General features: G+C 32.7%; 1 protein-coding gene across 13 annotated transcripts in view; it reads right to left on the reverse strand.

Annotated features, from left to right (window-relative positions):
• The window catches only part of LOC129002646 (disintegrin and metalloproteinase domain-containing protein 11), a 718,527-nt gene that overhangs the window by 9,082 nt on the left and 683,587 nt on the right, over positions 1 to 25,858 (reverse strand). For 8 of the 13 annotated variants that reach the window (XM_054430614.1, XM_054430611.1, XM_054430608.1 and 5 more), the window contains 8 exons: positions 22,897 to 23,035; positions 14,779 to 14,922; positions 13,289 to 13,363; positions 10,732 to 10,802; positions 7,868 to 8,088; positions 7,121 to 7,319; positions 6,493 to 6,591; positions 5,455 to 5,650 (listed from right to left, as the gene is read on the reverse strand). In XM_054430614.1, coding sequence (XP_054286589.1) covers positions 5,455 to 5,650; positions 6,493 to 6,591; positions 7,121 to 7,319; positions 7,868 to 8,088; positions 10,732 to 10,802; positions 13,289 to 13,363; positions 14,779 to 14,922; positions 22,897 to 23,035 — 1,144 coding nt within the window. Of the gene's footprint in view, positions 1 to 2,348; positions 2,408 to 5,454; positions 5,651 to 6,492; positions 6,592 to 7,120; positions 7,320 to 7,867; positions 8,089 to 10,731; positions 10,803 to 13,288; positions 13,364 to 14,778; positions 14,923 to 22,896; positions 23,036 to 24,198; positions 24,302 to 25,858 lie in introns of all 13 variants that reach the window. The other 5 variants (XM_054430619.1, XM_054430612.1, XM_054430609.1 and 2 more) reach the window with 5 other exon arrangements.

Raw genomic sequence — 25,858 nt, forward strand, 5'->3', positions numbered from 1 at the left:
TAAAATAAAGATATTAAAGAAGGGATCCATAGTACGAATTTGGAACATGTTCTAGGGTTCAAGTCTCAGAGTTGACCATCGTCGGGGAGTTTACCATCGTCGGGGAGGTTACCATCGTCGGGGAGTTTACCATCGCCTATCTGCTGTCTGGAGGAGTCTGGACCAGTATCACCTTCTTGGGGGCCTAACAACCGTCTGGGGACAATCTGTTTGCAAACCATGGACGTCTTCTCACCAGTAGACTGTCTCCGGCTCAGATCATCTCACTGAAGCTCCACCAAGGATTGAAGACAGCGTTCGTGAAGTGATGAGTACCCTTCACCATGTTACACATCAATATTTTCAAATTTTATGATTAGGCCTATATTTGAGTTGTAAAGTAGGAAAGTATGGACTTTGGAGAGGACAAGAAGTTTTAGGGGGATTTTTATATAAGGTTTGATCTATCAAAGAAAGGGGAGGGCAAAATATAAAAGGGGGGGGGGGGTTAGTAATGATTGTAACGTTTATTTTGGTTAAGTGAAGATATTAATTTTGTTAATTTTCTAAGGTCAATATCATACTGAACAATTGTTAGTTTTAAGAGTTTATTTCATTATATTGGATTTTTACTGAAATAATACGACTTCTTATTTCAGCATGCCTCCTTTCACAGCACGCTACACTTGGTTTTAAACTTAAGTCACTTAGGTGTGTCAAAGTTATACCATTGACTATTGAGGTTATACATAAAATTGAATTCTATATGCCAAGGTAGCACAGCCTGAGCCAACAAATAAAATACAAATGAAACAAGAACAATAAACAAGAACAAGAAAAAATATTTCTGCTATAAATATTTCAATGCCTGTGTAGTTGCTATATGAGCCTTTTTATAGTTTTTCATATTCGGTAATTTGCTGCTTACTGCACCTTTTATTTTTTTAATGTTATTTTATACTCGTACATTAAACAAATATAATTTCAAACATAAATTTGATTTTACATTAGCCTACCTATTGATTGTGGTATACAGGCTATTCGGCGTTTGTGCAAACTAGAAATACCCACAACTCGACGTGGGCAATCACTTTTGCTCACATCGCGTTGTGGGTATTTTGGTTTTGCTCAATCGCTGAAAAACTTTTTGACTTCGGCATTTGAGTAAATCAGTTTTCCTACAACGCGGTCTGGGCATTTCGCTTTGGCCGATGTCCGAATAAAATGCTCATTCCGCGTCGTGGGTGTTTCACACTGTCCACATCACGAAGTGGGTAAGAATTTCGGTCATTGCCCGAATTTGGAGTTTGAGCGTAACATATGTATCCTATTGGGTACACACACAACTAAGAGTAAGTCTTAGGTACTATATTACTTGATTATAACATTCTATTACTGACAAATTTCAACAATTTAATTTTCTAAAATGTCAAGTCAATTATTTTGGTGAACCTTGTAATTTCAAGAATAAAACAAAATGTCAAAAAATTTATATGACAATTCAACATTAAGTCCAACAAGGCTCTTACGCAAGTGATCTTACAAGTCTTTGTTACAAATCCTCTGTGGAAATATCTCCAGAATGAAAGGTTTTTGGGATTGAAAATATTTTGGGCTTAAAAGTTATACAAAATGTAAATAAGCCAATCCTGATTGAAAATAAATGTTTGTGAGAAAACGAGATCCGATTCAATATGTCGGTTTCACTTATTTGGATTTATACAATTTATATATAAATTACAGTCTGTATATTTGAGGCGTTTGGAAAAAACTAATTTAAGATTTAACTTTTTTACGTTTTGTAAGGCAATGTTCAATCCTGATCTTATTACTATTTAATGATAAAATTTGTTAAAGAAGCATCATTTATTAAAATAAACCCAAATGAGAAATGGAATCCAAATCCAGGATCAGTCTTGCTTTTGACTTAACCAGCAACCTTTAGACAACCGATACAAACGAGCAAAAGCAGTTTAAACATATAAAATATATAGTAAAACAAATAATTCAATAAAGCATAAAAAAATAATTAATTAACCAAGCAATGAACAGCCCAATGACAATTTGGAAAGAAGCATATATAGGGTATTGCTGAGCAAGCAATAAACAAACAAAGGTAAACCAAGCTTACTTGCCATGCAATTATATTGAGTGTTTTACAAGCCCAATCAACTTACCCAGCATAATCAGAACTAACAAAACAAATACACAAACACAAGCTACACATACCGCAGTTGCAAGCACTACATGCATCTTATACAACCAACTAAAAAACCTGGTCGACAAAACAAACAGAACGTAAAAGTAAATATTTTATAGGCCTAATGATATACAAGTGTGGTGTTGAAGCGAGATGAGAAGAGCTTTACCTCGGGTGTTTAATTGCAATGTGAGGGCCACTGTGGATCACAATTGGAACTTGCGAGTCCTGCAACAGGACACCACGTCTAGTTAGGCCTATAAAATATCTACCTTTCACTGCCCATCTACACAGACTAGCACATAGTTAAACGACTGAAGGCTTCTGTCAAAACTTTATTTAATCCCTTTTTTGGAGGAAAAACAATTGGCATAAGAATACTTCAGAGAAGAAAGAATGGATACACAGCTATCTTACTGAAAGAACTGTTCCAAAATAACTTTATATTTAACCAGTACAAAAGTGGTCCTTCTGAAGAACATATTTGTAGGGGCGAAATATCACATTACTTGTAATTGTTTTCTCGGGTAAGTTAGTTAAGTTTATTCCTTCTTATCTAATGTATTTCCCCCTTAGTGTTTGATACTATAATAGTTAATGTTAGGGTGCTATAGCTTACAATAAGTTGTCCTTTTATTTAAGAGATTACTGCAGACATTTTTGATCACAAACATAAAAAAACAAAGTTTTCACAACGTTTTGGATTCTGGAAACTTTTTCCGCCTTTGGGAGAGGAAGTACTCAAAAGGAGTTTCCACCTTTGGCAAGGTTTGTGTATTATTTTGTTATGTCTTGAATACCTTCTCACCTGAGGAGAGATCAGATTCCAATCCCAAATGCAGTGAAAACTTTTCTTTTTTTAAATCGTGATAGAAAATGACTGTAATAACCTCTTATATAACACAAATATATAACACAAACTCACCGAAATTGAGTTTTAATTTTGATTTAATTTAAATGATCTTTTAATTTGGTCTTTCAATTTGGTTTGGTTGACAAGTCGGAATATTGAGTAATGACAATCGCGCATTGTGTGAGAGGCTCACAGTTTAACATGGAGAAGGGATGCCTAACTCTATCAATATTCCAAGCCACAACACACTACCCTGCAGCCAACCTGCAGACCAAGCTAATGAAAAGTGATTGCTTGTTTGCAAATAGTTGTCGGAAAAATATACTTTGACAACATTTTTTATAAAAAAAAACAACAATAATTGGATTGATGAGTAGGCTACTTAGATTTGCTTCTAGTAATATAGAGAAGAGTTATCTTCATGGATATCCACCATCTTGTAAACGGTCATTTACTGATTTGTGGTATTTGGATGGTAACTGGGTCAAAATATATGAAATATTATCTGGTGGTTACTTATCACCAAAAATAATCTTCAAACAAAGTACATGAAACACATTTACTCACCAACGTTGTATAGTGCCATCTTCAGGACAACTTAACTTCCCCACACTTGATATCAAGAGATGAACTGGCTTTATCAATTATTTTATTATTTATTTTAATTTTTATCAATTATTAAATTTATTTATTTATTTATTTATTTATTTATTTTTATTTATATTTATTTATTTATTTATATTTATTTATTTATTTATTTATTTATTTAACATGTAAACAGTGGTAAAGTCAAGTCACTCTAATGATGGCACTGTTCATCAATGATGAAACCTTGGGGGATAATGAATTAAAGTAATTAATCTATTTTGATAGAGTCGTCACGTTAAGACCACAAATATACACCATGAAGTGTTGTTTTCGTTCTTTTTAAAATGCTTTAAGAAAAATGGACAATGTTATAAAGAATTTTACTTTCAATAAACATAATTTTAGGTTGTGTTAGATTAATGTGTTGAATACTTTAAATATTAGTTACAATAAACTATGACAAATGTTAACGACTAATTTTATCATCCCTTTAAACCAAAATTAAGATTAAGTGAAAAAATTTCATTCTTTTTGCAGGTGTGTAATACAAAGATATATAAAATGGAGGTGTACCTTTAAGATAATGGAAATATAGTTTAAGGCCAATGAAAATTAATTTTACAAAAAGCCGTGTTTTAGCTGCTTAACAATAATCATTACCTAAAACACTTACTACATGAACAGTAAGAGGTACATAGTTACATGCTCATCTTCCTATTGTTAACAACTAGGTGTTCAGTTTTCTAAAGTGATAAGTAATGTAACATAGATTCAAGAAGTGGCATGTTAGCCAAGTGTTTTTCACATTTAACATGTATAATGTAAACATTAAACACAAACATTCTTACACTAAAAAATTCACAGTATGGACGTAAATATTTCAGTGATTGTGTGTAAAATGTGTGTTGAGACTTCCAAATGAAAAAAATAACCTTTTGACTTAAGACTTTAGAAAAGTATTGGATTAATATGCTAGCTCCGTTCAATATTTCAAGCAGACAACTGCAATGTACACCTAGTTCAGTGTTTCCCACTCATAGCCGCATTAGTTTGTCCATAATAACGATTATAAGTTCTAAAAAAACATTATTTCTATTTCTCCTACTTTGTCGTGTTCTAGTTTGCAATTTGGCTCGCTCAATGATTGTTTAAGAAATGCAGCACAGTGTTGATTCAGTTTTCTTTTTAGTCCCTGTATCAAAATTTTCCAGGCTTTCTTGATTTTTTCCATTGATTTACGCCAACCCAAATTCAAATAGTAAACATTTCATTTCAACCAAGTCAGTAAATTTTTGTAGCACACGTTTCCTTAAATTGCAACTAAAATATGTTCTTCATAAGGATAACATGGGAACTTTAAAAGGCACTGGGGCAGAGCCCAAGGGACTTTTTCAAAAATATAAAATTTTTTTTAAATCTACACACCTAGATGAACATTTTGGTATAAAATATTTGGGGTTAAATATAAAAAAAGCCTTATTGTTCACAAAGTTTCATGTAGCATATTAGTAATATAGATGTTTATTTATTTATTTTACATTTCAACGGACAGCTCCATTTTGATATTGGTAAAAATATGATCAAGACTTACTTACGACTAGTACAATACAATGGTTGATTTTGATAGTAATGGTATGTAATTTTATAGAGTAATTTTTCATTGTGTATTTAATGTGTTTTTAGAAAGAACAGCAAATTATTTTTAGGCGAGGGGTTCAAAAATCCTTCTGGAAGTGCACCTTATATAGTTCAACAAGTAAAAAAAATAACTCAGATAACCAGTGATTATAGTTGAGGAGTTCCTGAAAGCGTCAGAGTAACATGCTGTACATACCCCGACTGTGTGTCTAGCCTGTAGTGTCTGTCGGCTTCAGTCTCCGACATCCGGATGTCCTCGGATCCCGACGGACTCATATGTCGTGCCGAGTGGTGCTCCAGCTGCCGGATAAGATCCTCCAGGTTACGTATCCGAATGGGGCCACACGACGGCGGCACGTCGTCATCTTCATCATCGTCTGGATAATGGGATACTGTTGAAACGGTTACTTCACTTATAGTGTATAAAGTATTGATAAAAGTACGTTTAAGGTTAAGTGAATGTTATTGTTAGGGTAACTAAAAATAGAAACTGAAATATACTTTTCTTTAGTTGGTTATGGTTTAATTCAGAATTTTAATGTGATACGGTTGAAAAATTTGAGTAACACAGTTGACATAAAACAAGGTATATATAAAGTTTAGGTACCGTAAGTAAACAAAGTCACACAAATTCCTTTGAGATTTTGGTGGTTTACAACCTGTTAAGGGTTTAAATCAATCAGTTGGAATACAAAAGGTATTTAAGGTGTTCATTTAGTTTTTCACCTACAAAACAAACCAGAGGGAATAAATAAATAATCAAACATTTTGTTCACACATTCCCAAATGAACTGTTTAAAAAACTGTCTGTATGTTGTCATAGACAAAAAGAATCCAATATAGACCTTCAGCTGTGCTGCGGTTACCATAGGTTCTGGCGCACACCGCTGGGAGCGCCATGTAGTTACGGCGTACACGCTACATAAATACATGGCTCTCCCAGCGGTGTGCACCAGATCCTATGGTAACCATGGTACCCGCAGCACAGCTGATAGTCTAAGTCTATTTATAATTTTTTTTGTCTATCACATTGTTTAGTGGAAATTTGGAAATTTTACAAGAAATAACATCTTACATATTATAAACAAATTGATAAAGTTTCATTCAATATATATATATTCTTGGCGTTGCACTCCACCCAGGAAATATTTCAATAACTAGTTAAATATAATCTGCCTATTATTTAGTGTATACAACTTAGTTTTTGGTACAGTATCGCTATTTTTGAGTTTACCTGCATCGCTTCGATGATTGCTACGATGATGATGATGCAAATGTGATGGACCTGACGGATCTTCCACCATCACCGTGTGCGTTTGTGATGTGGAATGACCTACAGTTTTCAAATTTGATATTAATCATTCTCATAAATTCACAATAAATCAAAAAAGATACATAATATGAGATTGTACACACATTTTATAAACTAAAATCTTACTGAACATTCGTAATATTTGTTAGGTAAGTTAATTAAGTGTTTATTTAATATTTTTCAAGTACTGTAGATTTTATGAGAAATCTAAAATCTATGTGATGATCAAGGAATTGCAACGGGAAAGCATAGAGTTCAGCTAGTTTATCGGAAAACCGAATCCATAGCTCAACGTCTCATGAATGAAACCTAGTACAAGGCTTATATTTGGTCCTCATTAACGAGTTGTTTAAAAAAGTTTAAGAAACAACTTAATTTCTTTCATTTCAAAAGGATAAAATAAATGTTACCCCTACCATCAACCCAATTCTAAAAAAATCTTCTGGGTAAAGGATAACCTAGATAAACATATTCAGTGACTCTCCGCATTAAAGCCCATTATTCATTAAATATCCTTTATAAGAGTTTGTGGATCTTGACACATCCCTACCTCCGTCACACAGCTTGTCCTGACTGAGCGCTCGCTTGTAGCCGTGCTGAACCGCCGCAGCCAGTGACCGACGCAGCAGATCCTCACTGCTGGACGACGCAGGAGTAGCCGATGCAGGCCGGTGTTGTGACGCTGCTGTACGCAGCGCCTCCAGGATGTCTTCGTGGTACCCATTGAGCGACTTTAGGGTTCTCTCCACCTGGAATGATTCGGAAAGTTGTTAATTTTGTCAAATTATTCTTTTGCATGTGCTCCTTCATAATTGTGCCATTTGAGTGAATTAAATATTAACACTAACAATAACAAGTTTGCATCAAAAGATTCACAATATTTATTTTTATTTTAAAACATAAAAATAATACAGTAAAATCAGGATTATTAAAAAAAAAAAATTTAAAAATGTATTACCGTCCTGTATATTTTACAAAACATAGGCCTAAATGTATTTAATCCCCTCAAATTTATAAAACTATTTAACTGTTCCATACAAAAATCATTTCAATTCCCCTTAGCACGAGAGCCAAGAGAGCCCCACTTCTCCTTCATACAGATGTCTTCTTTCCAAGAACAAAGATTGTGTATTACTCACCTCAGAGATGGCTCCCCCTGCCATCATGTCTGGGCCGAGGTTGTTGTCAGACTGAGAGAGAATCTCCTGGTTATCACTCTGAGAGTCCCCCTCAGCCCCCCACTTCTCCTTCATGCAGATGTCTCCTTTGCAAGGACAAAAGATTGTGTATTACTCACCTCAGAGATGGCTCCCCCTGCCATCATGTCTGGGCCGAGGTTGTTGTCAGACTGAGAGAGAATCTCCTGGTTGTCACTCTGAGAATCCCCCTCAGCCCCCCACTTCTCCTTCATACAGATGTCTCCTCCGTAAGGACAAGGCTTCTTCAAGATTCCTTTCTCCGGGAGTTTAGACAGGTTGTTAGGCGCCAGATCGATGAAAGATACTGACTCTTCTTCACCTTTTACAAGGAAAATTCCATAGTAAAATACATATTGTTTTGAAATTTTGTTCCTTATTGTTCTTTAAAATTGGGTCATTAAACTATAACAGTGGAAAATAAATCTTGCATAGACTAAAATATTTAATTTTCTGTTCAACGTTTCATAAATATTGCCTATTAATAATTACAGGCCAAGTTGAACAAAAAAATAAAATTAATTTAATAACTCAGCAAAGAAATTCTGTTTGGCAATGGTAAATTTTTATCGTTAACAGATGTGAGCATTTTTACATATTACGCTTCCTAAACAGAAGTGGAAATAATGTAACTACCGTGGGCTGACATCAGCATTACAATCTGCACTGCTGTGCCTTACCAACTACATAACTGTTTGGTCCCAGATTTACTGCTTTTGTGCCTACTTACAATTAAAAAATTTCTAATATCCACAACTGTATACAACAAGAACATTTATCTGGCTTAAAAAAAATTGAAAATGAGAATTGGGTTCAGTATTATTTGACTGGGTTTCAAAAACATGGAACATTTACTGCAATAACCAATCGCAGATAAATTAATAACCTTATACAACTTATAGAATTAAATTAGCAATATTAGTACATTGAAGAACATTGGGGCAGGCGATTTTAACTTACACAAAATGAGTGGAACATTTATGAATGCAAGGGAAGATACTAAGACATAGATGGGATTCACAACCATAAATGCAACAAATAAATGTGTGGATAGGAAAAATAGAAGTTAATGATGTTTAAAATATGATGTTATAACTTTATTATATTTTTATTAAGTTTTAGGAAGAATATAGTGATAAAAAAATCACACATTTATTATTAACAGTAAAATTGATAAAAAAAAAAAAAACATATCAATATCAATGCCTGTTGAATTTCTGTTTGTAAAGTTAGTTAACAGGATTTTGTAGAACCTAACCAACATTTTGAATATAGTTCCTGTATCAAAACCAAATATTATTTTTCAGAATTACCTAGCTCATTTTGCTGTTCCACAACATTTTTCCAATTATTGCCAACTTCAAATGAAAATGGGAACTTCAAAATAAGAAAAACTGAACATTTTATAGAATTACAGTAATAACAATTTAAAGAGTAACTCAGTTTAGAAACAAACCTAAAGACCCAAGCATTAAAATAATCAATAAAAAAGTACTGCAAACCAAGTAAAGGTGTCAAGAAACTGAAAAGTGCCCATTTCATAAGATTAAGGTACAAAGTTATCAATGGACAGTTTCTATTTCTTTATGTTATTTTATTTATATAGATTATAACATTTAAATTGTGTTTTATTAACAGGTAAGGTTAGGGAAATCATAAAAAAATGTGTTATCAGTTTAGACTACAGAAATATAACACGAAAGTTTGGAACAATGCAAAGTTGATGAGAAATATACAGCAATGTAATTAGTAAATGTCTGGCTACATTAAGAGGAAACAACCAAACAACTTTGAAAGATGTTGACTTACATAGAGCACTGGCTGTCAAAAATACAGAGTGAAAAGTTCAAATAGTGTATTATCATGCAAAAGTTATGAAGAATGACTTCTGATTGCAAAATCACCGATATTTTATGCCAACTTACCATATTTCAAGACTACTTATGGCATATTAGGTTGTATCAAAGCTAAGAAGTAAAAGATAAAACTCAAGACACAATTCACGTCATGGGTAAAATCAGTACTTCCTTTGAGAACTACTACTGTCGAAGAAAACAATATGTCCAATCGAGTTTGAACACAAAAATCTGAGGTAGATCATTTGATTGTATTGAAACAAAAGTCAAATTGAAGTCATAAGGGTAAATAATCTGCTGAACATAACAGATTAATGTTATGAGAAAGTTCATAAAAAAAGGATAGATTTTTTTAAAATTTAACTCTAGCATCCGAGTTTAAACTATAATTATAAAGAAACTATTTCACTAATCATTGTGAAATTTGTAGAGCTTACTCTTAGGTTTATTGGAAACGTAATCATAACAAAATATCTTTTATCACAGTTTGTATGCTACTGTGAGTTTTTATGACGTAAACTAAAACAATTATTTAGAAACTACAAACTTCATTCAAATTATCAACGTGTCAGTCATTAGAAGAAAAAAATAACAATGATACAATATATACTTTAACCAATTCACAATTCATTGTTAAAAAAATCTTTCTCCTGTTACTGACAGTGGGCCGCCTGCTCTTTGTACGATAATTCTCAAGGGGTGGGAGCGTGAGTGCCACTGCAACGTTACCTACCTGGCTACCACACAAAGCTAAACAGCACCATTACTTCGCTCTTCACTCGTGACACATAACTCTAGTTTATTCCCATCAGTATTTTTTTGACACCTTTAAACTTCTAAGGACAGCTTGGTTTGACATCTTCCAATGGGAACATACTGCATAATTTAGAGGAACATGTACTGTGAATTCAATGAGTCATTCAGGAACCAAACCATGTCCCAGACCAATAGCTTCGCTGAGGCAACATTAAAGCCTAACAAAATATTCATAATCGTACTTGAATGCCTTACAACCAAATCACTTTAAGTTTAAATATCTTTGGGCACAAATTTCTTTAGTTTTAAAAGTTGCGATCAGAAGTCAGGGTGAAATGAAGGGGCTAAGCTACCTGAGTGGGAAGGGTCATCTTCACTACCTGAGGCACCTCCGTGTCTCTTCATCTGCTTCATTTGTTGTTCCCTGCGGACAGACAGAGGCGGACAATCAAAAGTTACGCTCTCAAGTGGCTTAGGCTTATACACGGGACAAGTAGATTGGCCTAGAAGCATTGGTGAATACTGTCATGGATACCAGATTTTTCATATCTGCACATCAGCTGAAGAAAGTTTTAGGTTATGTTTTTATCTGTTATAAGCAGAGTGTGTGCCATGATTATTATTTCTTTCTTGTAATTTTACCATGTTTGAAACTGTTTTGCTTGTCCTTTGCATTAAAAACCCAGTAAAAAGCAGACCAACCATATAATAAGAGATAAAATTCAGCCAACTTTAGAACTTTTAACTGTAACCAGAAGAAACACACGTCTAAAAAGGCTTCAGATTTTAGAATAGAATGAGTACACTTGCATTATACACCAAAGTAAATAATACTGTCTACTGGTTCACCAGAACTAGTGGCATACATCGTGTCCTGGTAAACTGCTCTGGAAATGGTGTTTTGCCACTTTAGTAATAAGTCATACCCAAGTTTAGTAAGTTTAGTGAGTTCTGTCTGGGACACAGTCATACCCAGAAAGCTTGATTTGTTGTGCTAAAATCAAAAGGTATGAATTTAATGAATGCCAACCTACTTACTGCTTCATTGGAAAGTAAGTGAATTGGATAGTTAGCTATGGCTGTTGATTCTGTTGCCTAGTTCTGTCCCTACTAATATTCCCGTGTATAAGCACTTTTAATCTAATTAATAATAAGGTCAAACGATGTGATACATGTAGTGTCAAATGTGCTGAGGAGTGGTAAATTGCTACACAACTAGAAAAAATACAAATGTACAATAGTTGGGATACGGATACGAGTGAGGGAATGGTTTAGGCGTAATGGTGAAACAGCGTTTTTGATGGTAGTTGTGTTGTATTACATCTTTGTGTGTCAGATGATGATTAGAAGTTTATGAAATTATTTTTGACAGTATAAAGGTTTAAAGTAAGGTAAAAATCTTCAAATTTTAAACTGAACAAAATTAATGATTTTTATAAAAAATCAGGGATTAAATGACGATTACAGTGAGAAAGAATGAACCAAATCCATTTTGCAAAAACTCATTCTTTACACAAATCCAGAATTTCACTCTATCCAATTGCTAACCATGTATAATTAAAAATACAGCTTGTATAATAACTTAAAAAAATATAAAGGCATGCTTACTCATTCATACATGCAATTATGTTATACTAAGATATTCACTGCAGAATACTGTAAGTTGCATTAATTGTGCATTAATAATTTATAACAAAATTCTGCAGTAAATACATTTAGGAGCCAAGCTGGGTGAAGTGTTGGGCAAATTTGTTTTTTAAGCAGATTTATCTTGTTGACAAATTCTTAGTAATTAACTGTAAGATATAATTTTTCAAAGGGGGTTTTATCCAAACACAACCCAAACTACGTACAGTGATTCAATGTTTAGGGACAAAACTCATATGTTGGTAGCTCTGATTACTTTATTACATTGCTGATCATCCTATATGCATTTTAGCATTGTTGTCTACCCGGTTTAGTGTTTTTGGGGATTTATTGTGAATAAGACTCAACATGATGTTTTCTTACTCTTTAAGAGTACCTGTGTATTGTAGAAGAGTGTGTTATAAGTAAATATTTTGTTTTATGTAGATAAATTTAAATAAAATTAGTTTTCAGATAATATTTCAGCAGGCCTACTCGATAAATAAACTACAGGTTATATCAAGTGTAAAAATCAATAATGACACACTTATTTGACCATATATATTCTTTATCAATGTTATGGTCTGTGTAAAATAAACACAAGTTGAATCTTATCCACAATAACACTAAACAATGTAAACAACAATGCAGAAATGCAAACCAGTTATAAATATAAAGTAGAGGAAGCAGGGCTGCGAGAGTGACTCTCTGTAACTTGTAATTTGGGTTGCGTAAAAAAATGTGTATTACAAAAATAGTAATATTGTCTGTGTAATTGCAATTTAATTATTTCTTCAATCAAATGAGCTTTTTCAATACAAAATCTACGTTGTATGTATGCAAACATCCCTCGGTTTAAAATGAAGTCTTTTAAAAGTGCCTTATTATTTTTTTAGTTGTTAACTTACTTTGATAAAAATACAGCTTTAAATAGTGTTTTTTTGTTTTTCGAACATTTTGAACACATCTAATATTTTAAAACTATTGAAAGGTAAAAAAAGTCAAAGATTCTATTCCTACAGAGTTATGAATATCAGCTAGAAGATCCAAAATTACAATATGGATTCAGTTCCATATTACGTTATCTTATACAGTCTCCTTGACTAAAATTTTCCATCGCGTGGCATAAACTTTATCCTTGAATTAGAGTATAAGAACCATATTGGGTTTTAAGTAAATGACGGTGATTAAAAGGCAGATTTTTTACAGGGTGTACACACAAAAATGGAAGAGAAACACAATTTTTACAAGAGGTAGACACACGAATAAAGAATAGTCACTAACTGGAATCTTGAAGGAAGGCTACCGCCAGGCATGTGATTTACGGGACGATAATGGGCCCTTTGACTGTCACCACGGCTAGAAAACCAAAATTGTAATTACTTAAACTATCTGTTAACTATATCTGAAACAATATTAACACATTTTTTTAGTAATTAATCAATCTTTTTGATAAAAAAAGTATCCTCAAAATGTGAATTCATAGTAAACTTGCAAAATATGTTTTGATGGTTATTCAATACTGTGCCATCCTCAGACTACAAAGCAACCCACTTCTTAAAGTGTCATCAGAATAAGTTATAACATACAAACAGTTTATATACTAAACAAAAATAAAAACTTTTTCAGAAAGTTCTATTAACCGTATGTGAGAAATATTTAGTTTTAAACTGTATTTGGATTTTACAACTTATTCAACTAACACCTAAAAAGAAGTGATTTGTGGCCTGACAATGAAGGAGTTTTTAATAACCACCGAAGCAATTGTTAAGTTATTTACAAGTTCACAAGTCGAGGATCCTAGGTAAGTTTCAGCTATTATTGTCATAATATGCTGTCCTGAAGCTATAAAAATGATTTATAAAATGTATTTAGAAAAAAGTTATGTAAAGCAAAATTACCTAGTTGTTTTTAAGAACAATTCGCCTAACTATCCTGATAAAAAAATCCAGTAATACTGCTGTTTTTTTCCTTTTCCATGGCAAAAAAAATGATAAAAGCTCGGAAAAAAGAATTAACTGTAACTGTGTATTTTAATAAAACTGTATCTGTTAGCATACTAAAGCATTGCAGCAAGCAAACATTCTGCAGAATAAAGTAAAGTTGAATGGTATTCAATAACATTTACCTCATTTGATTTCACTTTCCTATTTAAAGTATATTAATAAAGAATACCCTAAGCTCTCATGACAAGATGCAAACGATTCAAAAGTTTTTATAGAATCCTCATATCAAATGAATTGGTTTTTAAGTGTTAGAACCTCATTCAATCGACCATATGTTATGACAGCATGACCCAAGTAATTGCTTGTATAGGTAGATGAATACAAGGTGAGTCAGGATGGAGTTGAAGGCCTTGTGTAGTGTAGCCATGTTATCTACCCAACATTCATTATAAATAAACCAATTCATAAAAGGCAGCTAATTAAGTAAACCTAATAATGTTAAAAACTTACAAATTGTCTTGAGACCGATTGAAATGGGCTAAAAGTACAATTCCTAGTGTTCCCATCATAATTGATAACTTAGTAGTAACAGTAAACAAAATATCATAACTGTTCATAAAATGAAATTAAGCCAATTAGTTGTCAATGTAATACAACTGGTTAAAAAGCCATGGATGTATCACCAATAAAATGAACAGATCTGTCCCTAAAAATTTAAAAAACAAATTTTTTTTAGAGTTGAATAGACTTGTAAATGTCGTTAAACTAATGAATCATCTGCTGGTTTCATGAAAGCTACACCTATAATCAGTAGCCGACATGCAATACCTGTATACTGGCATGTTTCCAAACGTAATGATCTTGTTCACACTGTCCACTGCTGCTTCCTCCGGATTGGCTGCTTTTCCAAACGTCTTCTTCGGCATCGGTTTCTTAACGTAAGGCTGATCGTACTTCGGAGGCATACTCTTCCTGCTATGCAAAAGCACGCAAGGGAGCACACGACAGTCGTGTATTAATAATATTGAAAAATCAAAATATAAAATTTAAATATCCTGTCGTTTAGATGGCTTTAAAATTAAACAAGAGTTACGCTACTGTTGTAAAAAGGAGTTTAAAAATCTTTGTTTGTCATAGATTAATAAAAGTCTTTCTTAAGCATATCAATTTGAACACTAAAACATGTTTTTAAAAGATTTTAAAGTACTCAAACCAAAAATTAAATATGTAAAGTACTTGATTAAAATTATCTTAATTGATTTAGGATAAAATAATCCTAACTTTCAGTAAGATTTTCTTATTTTAGAATTATAGTTTTTAAACGGCTCATGCTACAATTAGCAAGCAAAATATACAGCAAAAAGAGATCTTTAGGAAGAAGAAGTGGAATAGAAAAACATGTAAAATTACAATTATACTATAGTTAGTTAATCAAAAAATCATGTTTTGCATAGACATCCTTAAGATAAAATTAAAACACATTACAATTATTTTACACAAGATTAAACAAAACATGGAATGATCAGTTGAATAAGCCAGGTATATTGTGTATAAAATAATTTGTTGACTACAATTTTCCTTTCCTAGATTGTTGGTCTATTCCATCTCTTCTATTCCTCAAATCTTTATATTATCATGCCACAACACGGCTTAGCACATTAAAATTACGAAATATTTACAATAGCAACACTCTGATTAATATAATCTTGAACAATTAAAGCACGTAAATATTATCCAAGGTGTATATCAATGTTTTGTTTACAAAATATAATATTTAGAAAGAAATATCTATTTCATAAAAAAACTACGATGTATCATAAAATATATCTTAAACAAGAAAACTTAAAGTAGGTAACATGATTTCCCGGATGTGTTTAATGAAAATGTGTATTGCATAAAAAACATTAGAAATATATTTATTTTAGATTATAAACATTTCTTTACCTTTGTGCACCAAAACAAGAAAAGCTGTACAAGGAAGTCATGAAAGGGAGCTTAATTTTGACAAAATACAGAATATAATGAGATTCTTAAACAAAGTTGGGACACAGGTTTTTCAGCGTATCTTTAAAAAACAAATTAATAAATAATAAAAATAATTTTTGATAAAAGCAAACGATGCCTGTTTATGAAGTACTTATTAATTACAATAAAGGATCAAGTACAGAAAAACAAACTTGATGAAATACAGCTTTCCTTAATGTATAAAACATGTATGTCTTCGTTCAAATGATGGGATTGAAATTGAATGTTACTAAGCAAATATCTAGCACCTTTTCGTAGTTGGATATGGATGGTTTGTAAAATATTTCAAAACGATGTTGTGTTAATAGTAGATTAAAAATTTCAATAATATCAGGAAACCTCGGACCTAGACCAGGATCTAGGTCTTACCATGAGTAAGAAACATGTCATAAATAAAAATAATCAATTTAAAACTATAAAAAACAGATCACTTTAAAAAATCAACAGATTAAAATGTACTTTCAAATTATGTTGTTCAAATGTAGATGTTATTTCAAAATTTAACCAAAATCCAGTATTGTGTATACTCTCTGGACGCTGATGATTAAACTTGGAATTGTTCGGGAAATTCTGTCAGAATTAATGTATTTTTTTATTGTTTTCAATTTTTATTCAATGATAAAAGTGTATTATGATGAAATGGCATATGTTCAAATTCCACAGCTTGATATTTTAAAAACAGTTTTGTTAGAGAGAAATGTATCCAAACAGTAAAAACGTGTCTTGGTTTAGATCTTCAAACCAAAATACTTTAGCGTATTTTGCATCTTACAACTATACCTTCATAGATTTACACTGAACTGGAGTAACTTATCTTATAGTTGGCTAGTCATTATAGTAACCATACAATCAAATTATAACTGTATAAATATTTTCAATTCTAAGGAAATACATAAAAAGTACTTAAAAATACAATCCGTTGTACATCAGGGTAGGATTTTACTTATTAATAAAAATTAAGGAACATAGTCGTGAATAAATTCTACATTATGGAAATTGCAAAACTAACCTCTACAATACTGTAGTTAACTATGCCTCTAAGGCAGCCTAAAAGCTGGTGAGAGCATGCTAGCCTACAATCTATTCTACCGAGGTTCAAAACCTACGCAGGACTATAGTAATTGGCATTGGCAGTATCGTAATGGAAATATACAGCTGCTAACTACAAGAAAGCGTTATAGGAGAGAAAATGTAATTTGACTGCAGAAGAAATTCTGTATTCGAGTAAAGAAGGAATTTATGACAGTTATGTGGTGTTGTGGAGTGTTTTTGTTAGAGTGAAAGAAACATCTTTGAAACAGGAACACAAGTAGACTCGCATTCTCCGTTATCAAAAATGCTCGGCTTGCTTCAGGTACCAGACGGTAATAACAAAACCCTATCCGTCTGTCCATCCGGTCAGTCTATAGGAAGAGAAAGAATGTTGAAGTGGAAATGTTCGGGACAGCAAAGCGGAAATGAGAATTTAAATTCTTTCTCTAATATCTCGATAGATGAAACACTCAAGAAGAAAAATTTAAGATTGGGATATATTTTAAAAATTATTGTATTTGGGACAGTTAGAACCGGGACACTTGAAAGCTGTTAGAATACTTTAAAAAATATTCTATGAAGGATTTCAAGTTTTAAACATAATCAGTTAGTTTAATGAAATTATAGAAAGAGCTTGAGTTCAACCCATAAATGTTTAGAGCTGAATTAGTTAGGCTTAGAAAAACATTCATTTGATTTCTTATTATATACAGGGTGTTTTTTTAAAAACTTGCATCTTTATTTATGTAAAAACCGCAATAGATAGAAATATGCAGTTTGCGGTAATCATCTATTGACGTAGGGGGACCAATTGTTTTGAATTCAACGTTACATTCACATTCCCCCCCTTTCCCCCCCTGCCCCCAACTTTTTTTTTTTTAATAGCTAGGTACCCCTTGTGACATATCAAATAAAAGAGCATAAAAAAAGAAAATGTTTGATGAAAAAAAATTAAAAATCGGTTCATAAATTTTTGAGATATTCCCCCCCTCACCCCCCCGGAACTTATTTTTTTTTAATAGCAAAGTAACCCTTGTGACATATCAAATGAAAGAGCATGAAAAAAGAAAATTTTTGGTGAAAAAAAATTTAAAATCGGCTCATGAATTTGTGAGATAATCACCCCCCTTTTCCCCTACCCATAACTTGTTTTTTAATAGCAAGGTACCCGCCCTTGTGACATATCAAATGAAAAATAAATTTCGCCAAAATTTTTCTTTTTTCATGCTCTTTCATTTGATATGTCACAAGGGGTACTTTGCTATTAAAAAAAAATTAAGTTCCGGGGGGGTGAGGGGGGGAATATCTCACAAATTTATAAACCGATTTTCAATTTTTTTTCATCAAACATTTTCTTTTTTTATGCTCTTTTATTTGATATGTCACAAGGGGTACCTTGCTTTTAAAAAAAATTAAGTTGGGGGCAGGGGGGGAAAGGGGGGGAATGTGAATGTAACGGTGAATTCAAAACAATTGGTCCCCCTACGTCAATAGATGATTCCCGCAAACTGCATATTTCTATCTATTGCGGTTTTTACATAAATAAAGATGCAAGTTTTAAAAAAAACACCCTGTATAAACTTGTAAATACAATGTTTGAAAACTAAACTAACTTGACCTAGACAAACACCTACATAACCTCAGTTGACTTAAATAAACTTGGGTACAAAAAATGTCACACCGGTTTGATAAACCTTTAGGAGTTAATAAAGCTATACCGTAGCTTTGGAACAAATAAAAAATAGTAGTTAATCAGAATGAAATCTACTAAATAGTTCAAATTTATTACAAAGATTGTTTAAACACCTTTCCATTACAATAGAACCAAAGTCAATTCAGCGCATGGAAGCAAGGAGGGTCAAGCGAAGGCAAAATATTTCTAGTGAGGAGGTTTTGGATAAAGGTAAAGATTTTATAATTGTGAGTTTCTTTTTTGATAATTTGTCTCAATTGTATCCTTCATTACATGTCTTTATAATGATTCCAAAATTTGTACCAGGAAATGGAAGTGAGTCACAGATCTGTTTGTATGACTAAAAAATTGGCGAAACTAATCGTGTTTGCCTGAGTGGTTTTCATTTCCGGTTTAATTAAAGGTGTACGTGTAATAGTTTAAATTACATAACATTTTGTTGTTCAGTTTACATAAGACTCAATAAGCTATGAATTTATAATTACAATTGAATTTCTGTTGAGCAATACTATACGTTGAAACTATAATTTCACCATAAAAGCTAAAAATTTCCACATGGTAAAACCTTTAATAAAACAAAGATTGCAAAGTAAAGTTCCTATGCACAGGGTGTCCCGTGATTAAACATCCAATTCCTGGGAAATGGTTTTATTGGTCAAAACACAGGAAAAATCAAGATAAACAAATTTTCCAAAAATTTCTTCTTAGCGCCATTTTTTTTGAGTACCTATTTAAAAAAAAATATCTTCAAAACTATAAAATTACTATTAATGCTATCTTTATGAAATTTGGTACTGTACAGAATTAAAAATAACAATAAACTAAAAACAAATTACTATTACAAATATTTTTTTGGTTTTGAAATGGCAGCCTTTTTAATTCTCATAACTAAAATAGAAAAAAATGGCAAATTTAATTAAAATAAATATTAAAAACACTTTTATTTAGCATATTTAAATTTCCTATCAAGTTGTACAGGCCCGGCAAAATAAGGCCCAGTTAACAGGTGCCCCTATTTGTATCTACAAATCCAGATTTTTCAGCCCATTATTATTCCATAATTTTGAGCTTTATGGCGCTCGATAGGAAATTTGAAATGCAACTTATTTTGTTCCAAGCTCTGAGAACGTTTATTATTCCTATTTTAAACCATATATCAAATTTCATAAAGATATGTTTAATAGGCTAAAGGTATTATTTTTTAATACCAATAAACAAAATCGCAAATATCTCCCAATTAATTTTTTTATTGTTATTTTTGATTATTATTTTGTTTTAATCCATAAGACAATTTCTCAGGGCTTAGCCACTTACTTACAGGACTCTGCCAATAACATGCAAAAAAAACAAAAAAAAAACGCTGTGATACAAAATGATAACTGTCAAGGTAGGATTGTTTATAGTTAGGTTTGAGATTTTAATTTAATGAATAATTTGTGATATTGTGCAAATGTTTGATAATTAATTTTTTCTATTGTTAAGGTGCAGTATTAGAACATTAGGACAATAGTAGATATGTTACACTATATCATACCGTAAATTTATGAACCAAATTTCATCAAACTGTGTCCTCCCCCTTTGCAAACGCAAAGCTTGAATATAACTGCAATGCAATAAGCATTTTATACTTATATGCCAACCCCGTACAAAGGACGGGTGCTCCGCTAGTATATATATATAAAATACATAGTATATATATATATATACATATATAAAAATTTTAACGAATGGTGTTTTTGGCCTCTGGGGACATCAAAATGAAAAAGTAAATCGGTCCCGGGCCTAGGTCTTACCATGCCCCCTACGATAATAGCTACTTCCCTATAGGGAAACTCGCTAAAAGAGCAGATGTACGGAAAAACATTATACCCCCCCTCGAATCACATCACAAAAAGTAAATCTTCTGCACACACAATGGTTACAATTCCGGTCCTAGAAGGAAGACTACACTGACAGGGGGTACAATCCTGGTTTGTACAGTTTTTTTAGATACCTGTAGAATTTATCGAATCACTTGTGCATAACAAAATCAAAGTTTTATGAGGGGGTACAATTCCAGGCCATACACGCTGTTTTGGTCAAGAAAATGAGACGTCATCGTGACGTCACTAACCTGCGTACAATTCCAGGGCGCTAAAATTCCGCTACCCAAAAAAAGAACTGAAATTGACAGAATACAAAAACATAATACTCAGAACAAATACAGATTGGCAGTAGTAAAATAACAAACTAAAAAAACACACAAATTCCAAACTCTTACCAAGCCATATTTTATTCATTGCCTTCTATCAACTTTTGGACTAATAAATAACAGTTATCCAACCCCAGGTTTTTAAATACAGGTTTGTCAAAGCTCGGTGGGCTTAGTGATAAAATAAAACATATAATTTCTTTGGGTATATTTCTTCTATAAGAGTTATTAAGAGCATATTAAGAGCTATTTCTATAACAGCCTATTTATTGTTTATGCTAAAAATACTCAAATGGGTTTAATACAATTTGCCAATAGTTTTTGCTATTTGGGAATAAGAATAGCCTCATCAAATAAAAGGCCGCGGCAAGACAAAAGTGGCAACACTGCAGTCCCGACCCACAAAAACAGCTGTACCACTAATTCATATGGAGCAGCTGTGCAATGATAATGCTTACACGTTTGTTATTACTATGGGTGCCGCGTTTCCACATTGTTTGCCGTGGCCTTGTGTTAGAAGAGGCCATGAAGTTGGTTGTTTAATGCTGCATGCAATATTGTAAAGAATCAAGGTACCTAATGCCACTTACTTCTTAGTCAACATGTAAGGAAGTTTCAGGTTTCTAAAGATAATCTCAATTTTAATTAGGATTAATAAGGATTAGCATTAAAAAGGAAATACCCTCAGCAGGGTTGTTCAGGATGATTGTTAACAGTTGTTTCCCACGTACTGAAATTATAAGCTTAACTAACTAATTCCAAAAGAATCATTTCTAAGGTTAAAAGGTTCAATTGTTTCTATCTGCCATGTAAGCTAAGAAAGAATATGTGTAAGGGAAAAACCTACATAAAATAAATTTTTTTTAATTGATGAGAGATCGTTGAATGTTAAAAACTCACTTGTGATTGTTAACAATCAAACCTTGACAAAGTTTAAGACAATTGAGAGAATCATACTACGGGAGTCTGGAGTACTATAAACTGGAAACGGAAACATTACTGTGGTGGTAAACTAATCTTACCTAACTGTCACAGCATACTGTATGTACACAGGTACTTCGGTATAAGTAGAGCTGAGAGTTGAATATGTTCCTAGACATTATGTATAAGTCAAACTAGCCTATGAGTTTAAAAAGTTCACGCTTCGATCAATTTACTGAAGTTTTTATCCTGATGGACCATTGACTTTCTTAATTGTGACTTGAAATATAAATAGTTGTGGAACTATACATGACAGGATTATTTGCTGGCTAGGAAGATTTAAGAAGATTGGCAAAGACCTAATATCCTTTACAAGTATCTCCAGATTTCGATACTACATTTGCCATCCAATCACTACCAGGTGTCAGAATGTAATTTAAATCACAAAAGTTTTTGTATAAAATTCACAGATATACAAAAGTTTGCAGTAATAATTAATTATATTTGGTCAAATGTTTTATATAAGACTCAATCGTATTAATTATTATTTTAAAACCTCGGTGTACTAGAAACCTTTGTAGGATGTAAGTAAAACATCATAGTTTAAAAAATATTCTATAAAAAGAAAATTGTAAAGGACCGATATATGAAAGTTTTTAGTACAAGAATTTTATCTTATCTGAAAGCCTTTGAAATAAGGGGGATTAATCTGGGATTATCAAAACAGATGTCAAAATATTTGTTTCAATTGTTGGTTTAAAATTATTAGAGCAATGCTAATAAATATATTTTTGGAACTAGTTAAAGGATTCAGTCTATTTTGCATCTGGTATTTCAACAATATAGAGGCCTGTAAAAGTATACACACACAATGGTTTCAACTCAACAGAAAAATAATGGTAATACAAAGTCTTTTTAAAAGATTACCAATATAATTTGTTGTGCTAAATCCTATTTTCTAAGTCTAAACCTTTATCCAAAAACTAGGTAGAAGGAGAGCAACAGAAAAGAACGTAAAATGATAAGAAAACTCAAGACGAGTTAGGAAAGAGTTAACACTACCTGTGGGCGGAGTGAGACTAACCTTAGGCAGAGGGAGAAGTTTTTGTGCACTACGACTGACCTGTAGCACAGGGCCATGAGGGCAAAAGTTATAAACACCCCCCCCACCACGGACATTAGAGTACCTACAAGGAATACTGTGTTGGTGCTGTGGTAGTTCTCTGTTGTTGTTAATGACGGATTACGGTAATGAGAGTTGCATATTAAGTTTGGTGAGATTACATGCATATGACATGCAGACGTGGAGGTTATTTATGATTTGTTTGAGTGTTAGAAAATATTAAATATATCCAGTAATATACAGAAAAATTGATCATTAAAAAGGAGAAAAGTTAGATACAGAGAAAAGTTTATAGAATGAAAGCCATTAATTATAGCAGTGAATGAGTTGTATGAAAATGTGTGATAGGTGTTGATGAACACAGCGTTTTATATATCGTTTAGAGGGTTGGGAGAGTAACATTACATCAGACGTAGAGAGCAAACACCATATTGGAACGGTTACCCATCGATGCGAAGTGATGTCCACCCATGCACAGACATAAAAATTGGGAAAAGACGAAGCAAAAATGAGAAAACAAATCAAACATCAGAAGTGCGGATCGGTTGTAGGGCAGAAGGGGATTAGAAGAATAAAGCGAACGGAGGATAAAATCATCAGCAGTCTAGCTGAGCATAACCGCCGCCTTCACGCACATTTAAACAGTAAACACACCAGAACCAGTAAAATACTGAAAAATACACAAATATTATCGTATATACAATAAATTACACTAAAGCTACTGCAGGATGATTGTATTTACAGTGCCTGAACCTTAATAGAGACCTAAAATAAAGTAACGTTTCCAATGAAAACCAATAATATATAACAGGTGCGGTAAACAAAATCTTTTTTTAGGTCGAGTATACAATATAAAATTAAGCAATGGAAAATATATACAGTAAGGTGCAGTGATAAATAAGCGAAACTAGAGTAGAAAACTATAAAATCATCAAAATGTGTCATTTATTGATGGTGACACTTAAAAATGTACTCAATCACATAAATAAATTTTTTACAACAAAAAATAACACTCCACTCAAGTCAGGCTGGCCGCGTCGAGTGACGTAAAATAAACATGTGAGGGGAAGTGAGGTGTTATACTCGTGAACAACTTTGGTACAAAATGAATGCTGCAAATTGGAAATAAAATATGTAAAATCAATTCGAACATAAAATACGACACGGAACATACACTGCACACGTACACATATTACAACAAAACACAGAGGCAGAGCAGAATACAAACGCACGCACACACACACGCACACAACAGTCGCGAACCTGAAGCAGACGGCAATAAGAGCAAAGCTTATGAAGACCGCCTTCACCACTCCAACCATAATGAAGACCATAGTCAAAGTGCTTAGGTTATCCGTACTGCGGCCTGGAAACAACACCAATGGTAAATAATGAGTGGACATTGAATGGCACCAACCACAACACAACATTCAGTTAGTGTTGCATTAGATACAGGAGATTACGCTGTTTTTGAACAAAAGTGATACTTTACATCAGATCTGTGTACTGCTGATATTCAACAAAAGTATACTGTATGATTCATTTAGAGGAACAATTTTTGTGATTTCTATTGACCTCGCCCATTGAGAATAGAGAGGCATATTTCAAAAATCTTAAAAGATATTATGTTAATTTCTGTTTCATGATATTTTTAATTATTAAGACAGTGACAGTATATCAGGAAAAATCATAGTAAATTGATAATTTTTAAAACAAAAAACAACATTATATAAAGTCCACTCAGTATTTACCAATCACACTCAAAAAATAAGTTGGGTTGATTCTACAAAGTAGTTTATAGTTAAAAAAATTAAAATGGTGGGTCTTCTTATTTCTAAAATAAAGCCTTCTCAAAATAAAAACAAGAACCCAAACCGAAAGTATTGGTGTTGCCGTAAGAAAGGAGCATCCTCTAATGCCAGTGACAAATGAACGACTCAGAGAGTGTTGATGTTGTTCATGGAGCAGGGTAGAAGAGGAGATGATTATGGACACTTTGCTTTAATACTTACTACAAATATTTTTATGATTAAGACACAATTATATTCTTTTAAATTAAATTCCAAGAGAGGTGCTTTATTGTAATATCTTGGTTAACTACATTCTGCAGCTACACAAAGAAAATTGGTTGATTGTTACCCCTGTCCACTATATTTAAAAAAGGAGCAAAAGACTGATGAATAATGTTTTTTAGCTTCTAAGTTCTTTTCAAGTAAATGAGTCGGACAATTTTTGGAAGTGTTGGTGAAATCATTTACTGAATTAATAAACTGAAGAAGTAGTCGTTTAACATATATAATTAATGATTGATTTTCATGTTTGAAAACATAGATTTAAGTATATCCAAACAAAACAGTTTTGATATCAAACAGTAAAGTACAGCGGGTATGAATAGACTTAACAACATCTATCAAATGACAGTGCATGATCTATTAAAAAATGTGCGGCCAATAAATTGGCTACACTCTGAACTGGAATATTATTACCTGTAGGAATATCACATATGGTTGTGATTCTTCTGCCATTGTAAGGTCCACTTGAACCTACTTGTGATAATATTGAGGTCGCAAATTTAATCTAGATCTCGATCGACGTCCACTGGTCGTCTTATGGGTACAGTAAAGTCTCGATCATCAAACATAAACCGCTTGCCGCAAGGTCGCTTAGCACGGATATTAAGTAACGTTATACTAAACACAAAAAATAAAACACATGTTCAAAAAAAGATACCTGTCCACCCAGCCACAGGTCTCAGTTCAGACTACGACGTGACAGGTAAAGAAGGTAGAATAAGTTGACAAGCTATATTATATGCAGCGTGCCAAAACAATCAGAAAGCACGGTCCAGTGCAGTTACCTATTTGCATCTTCCGAGTACACATGGCGACGGAAAATAAGCTGTCTGAAAGCACCTGCTTCTGTG

This window comes from Macrosteles quadrilineatus, unplaced genomic scaffold (assembly GCF_028750875.1).
Source record: "Macrosteles quadrilineatus isolate MER2022 unplaced genomic scaffold, UCM_ALF_1.0 Scaffold_9__3_contigs__length_116548681, whole genome shotgun sequence".
Lineage (NCBI taxonomy): Eukaryota > Metazoa > Arthropoda > Insecta > Hemiptera > Cicadellidae > Macrosteles > Macrosteles quadrilineatus.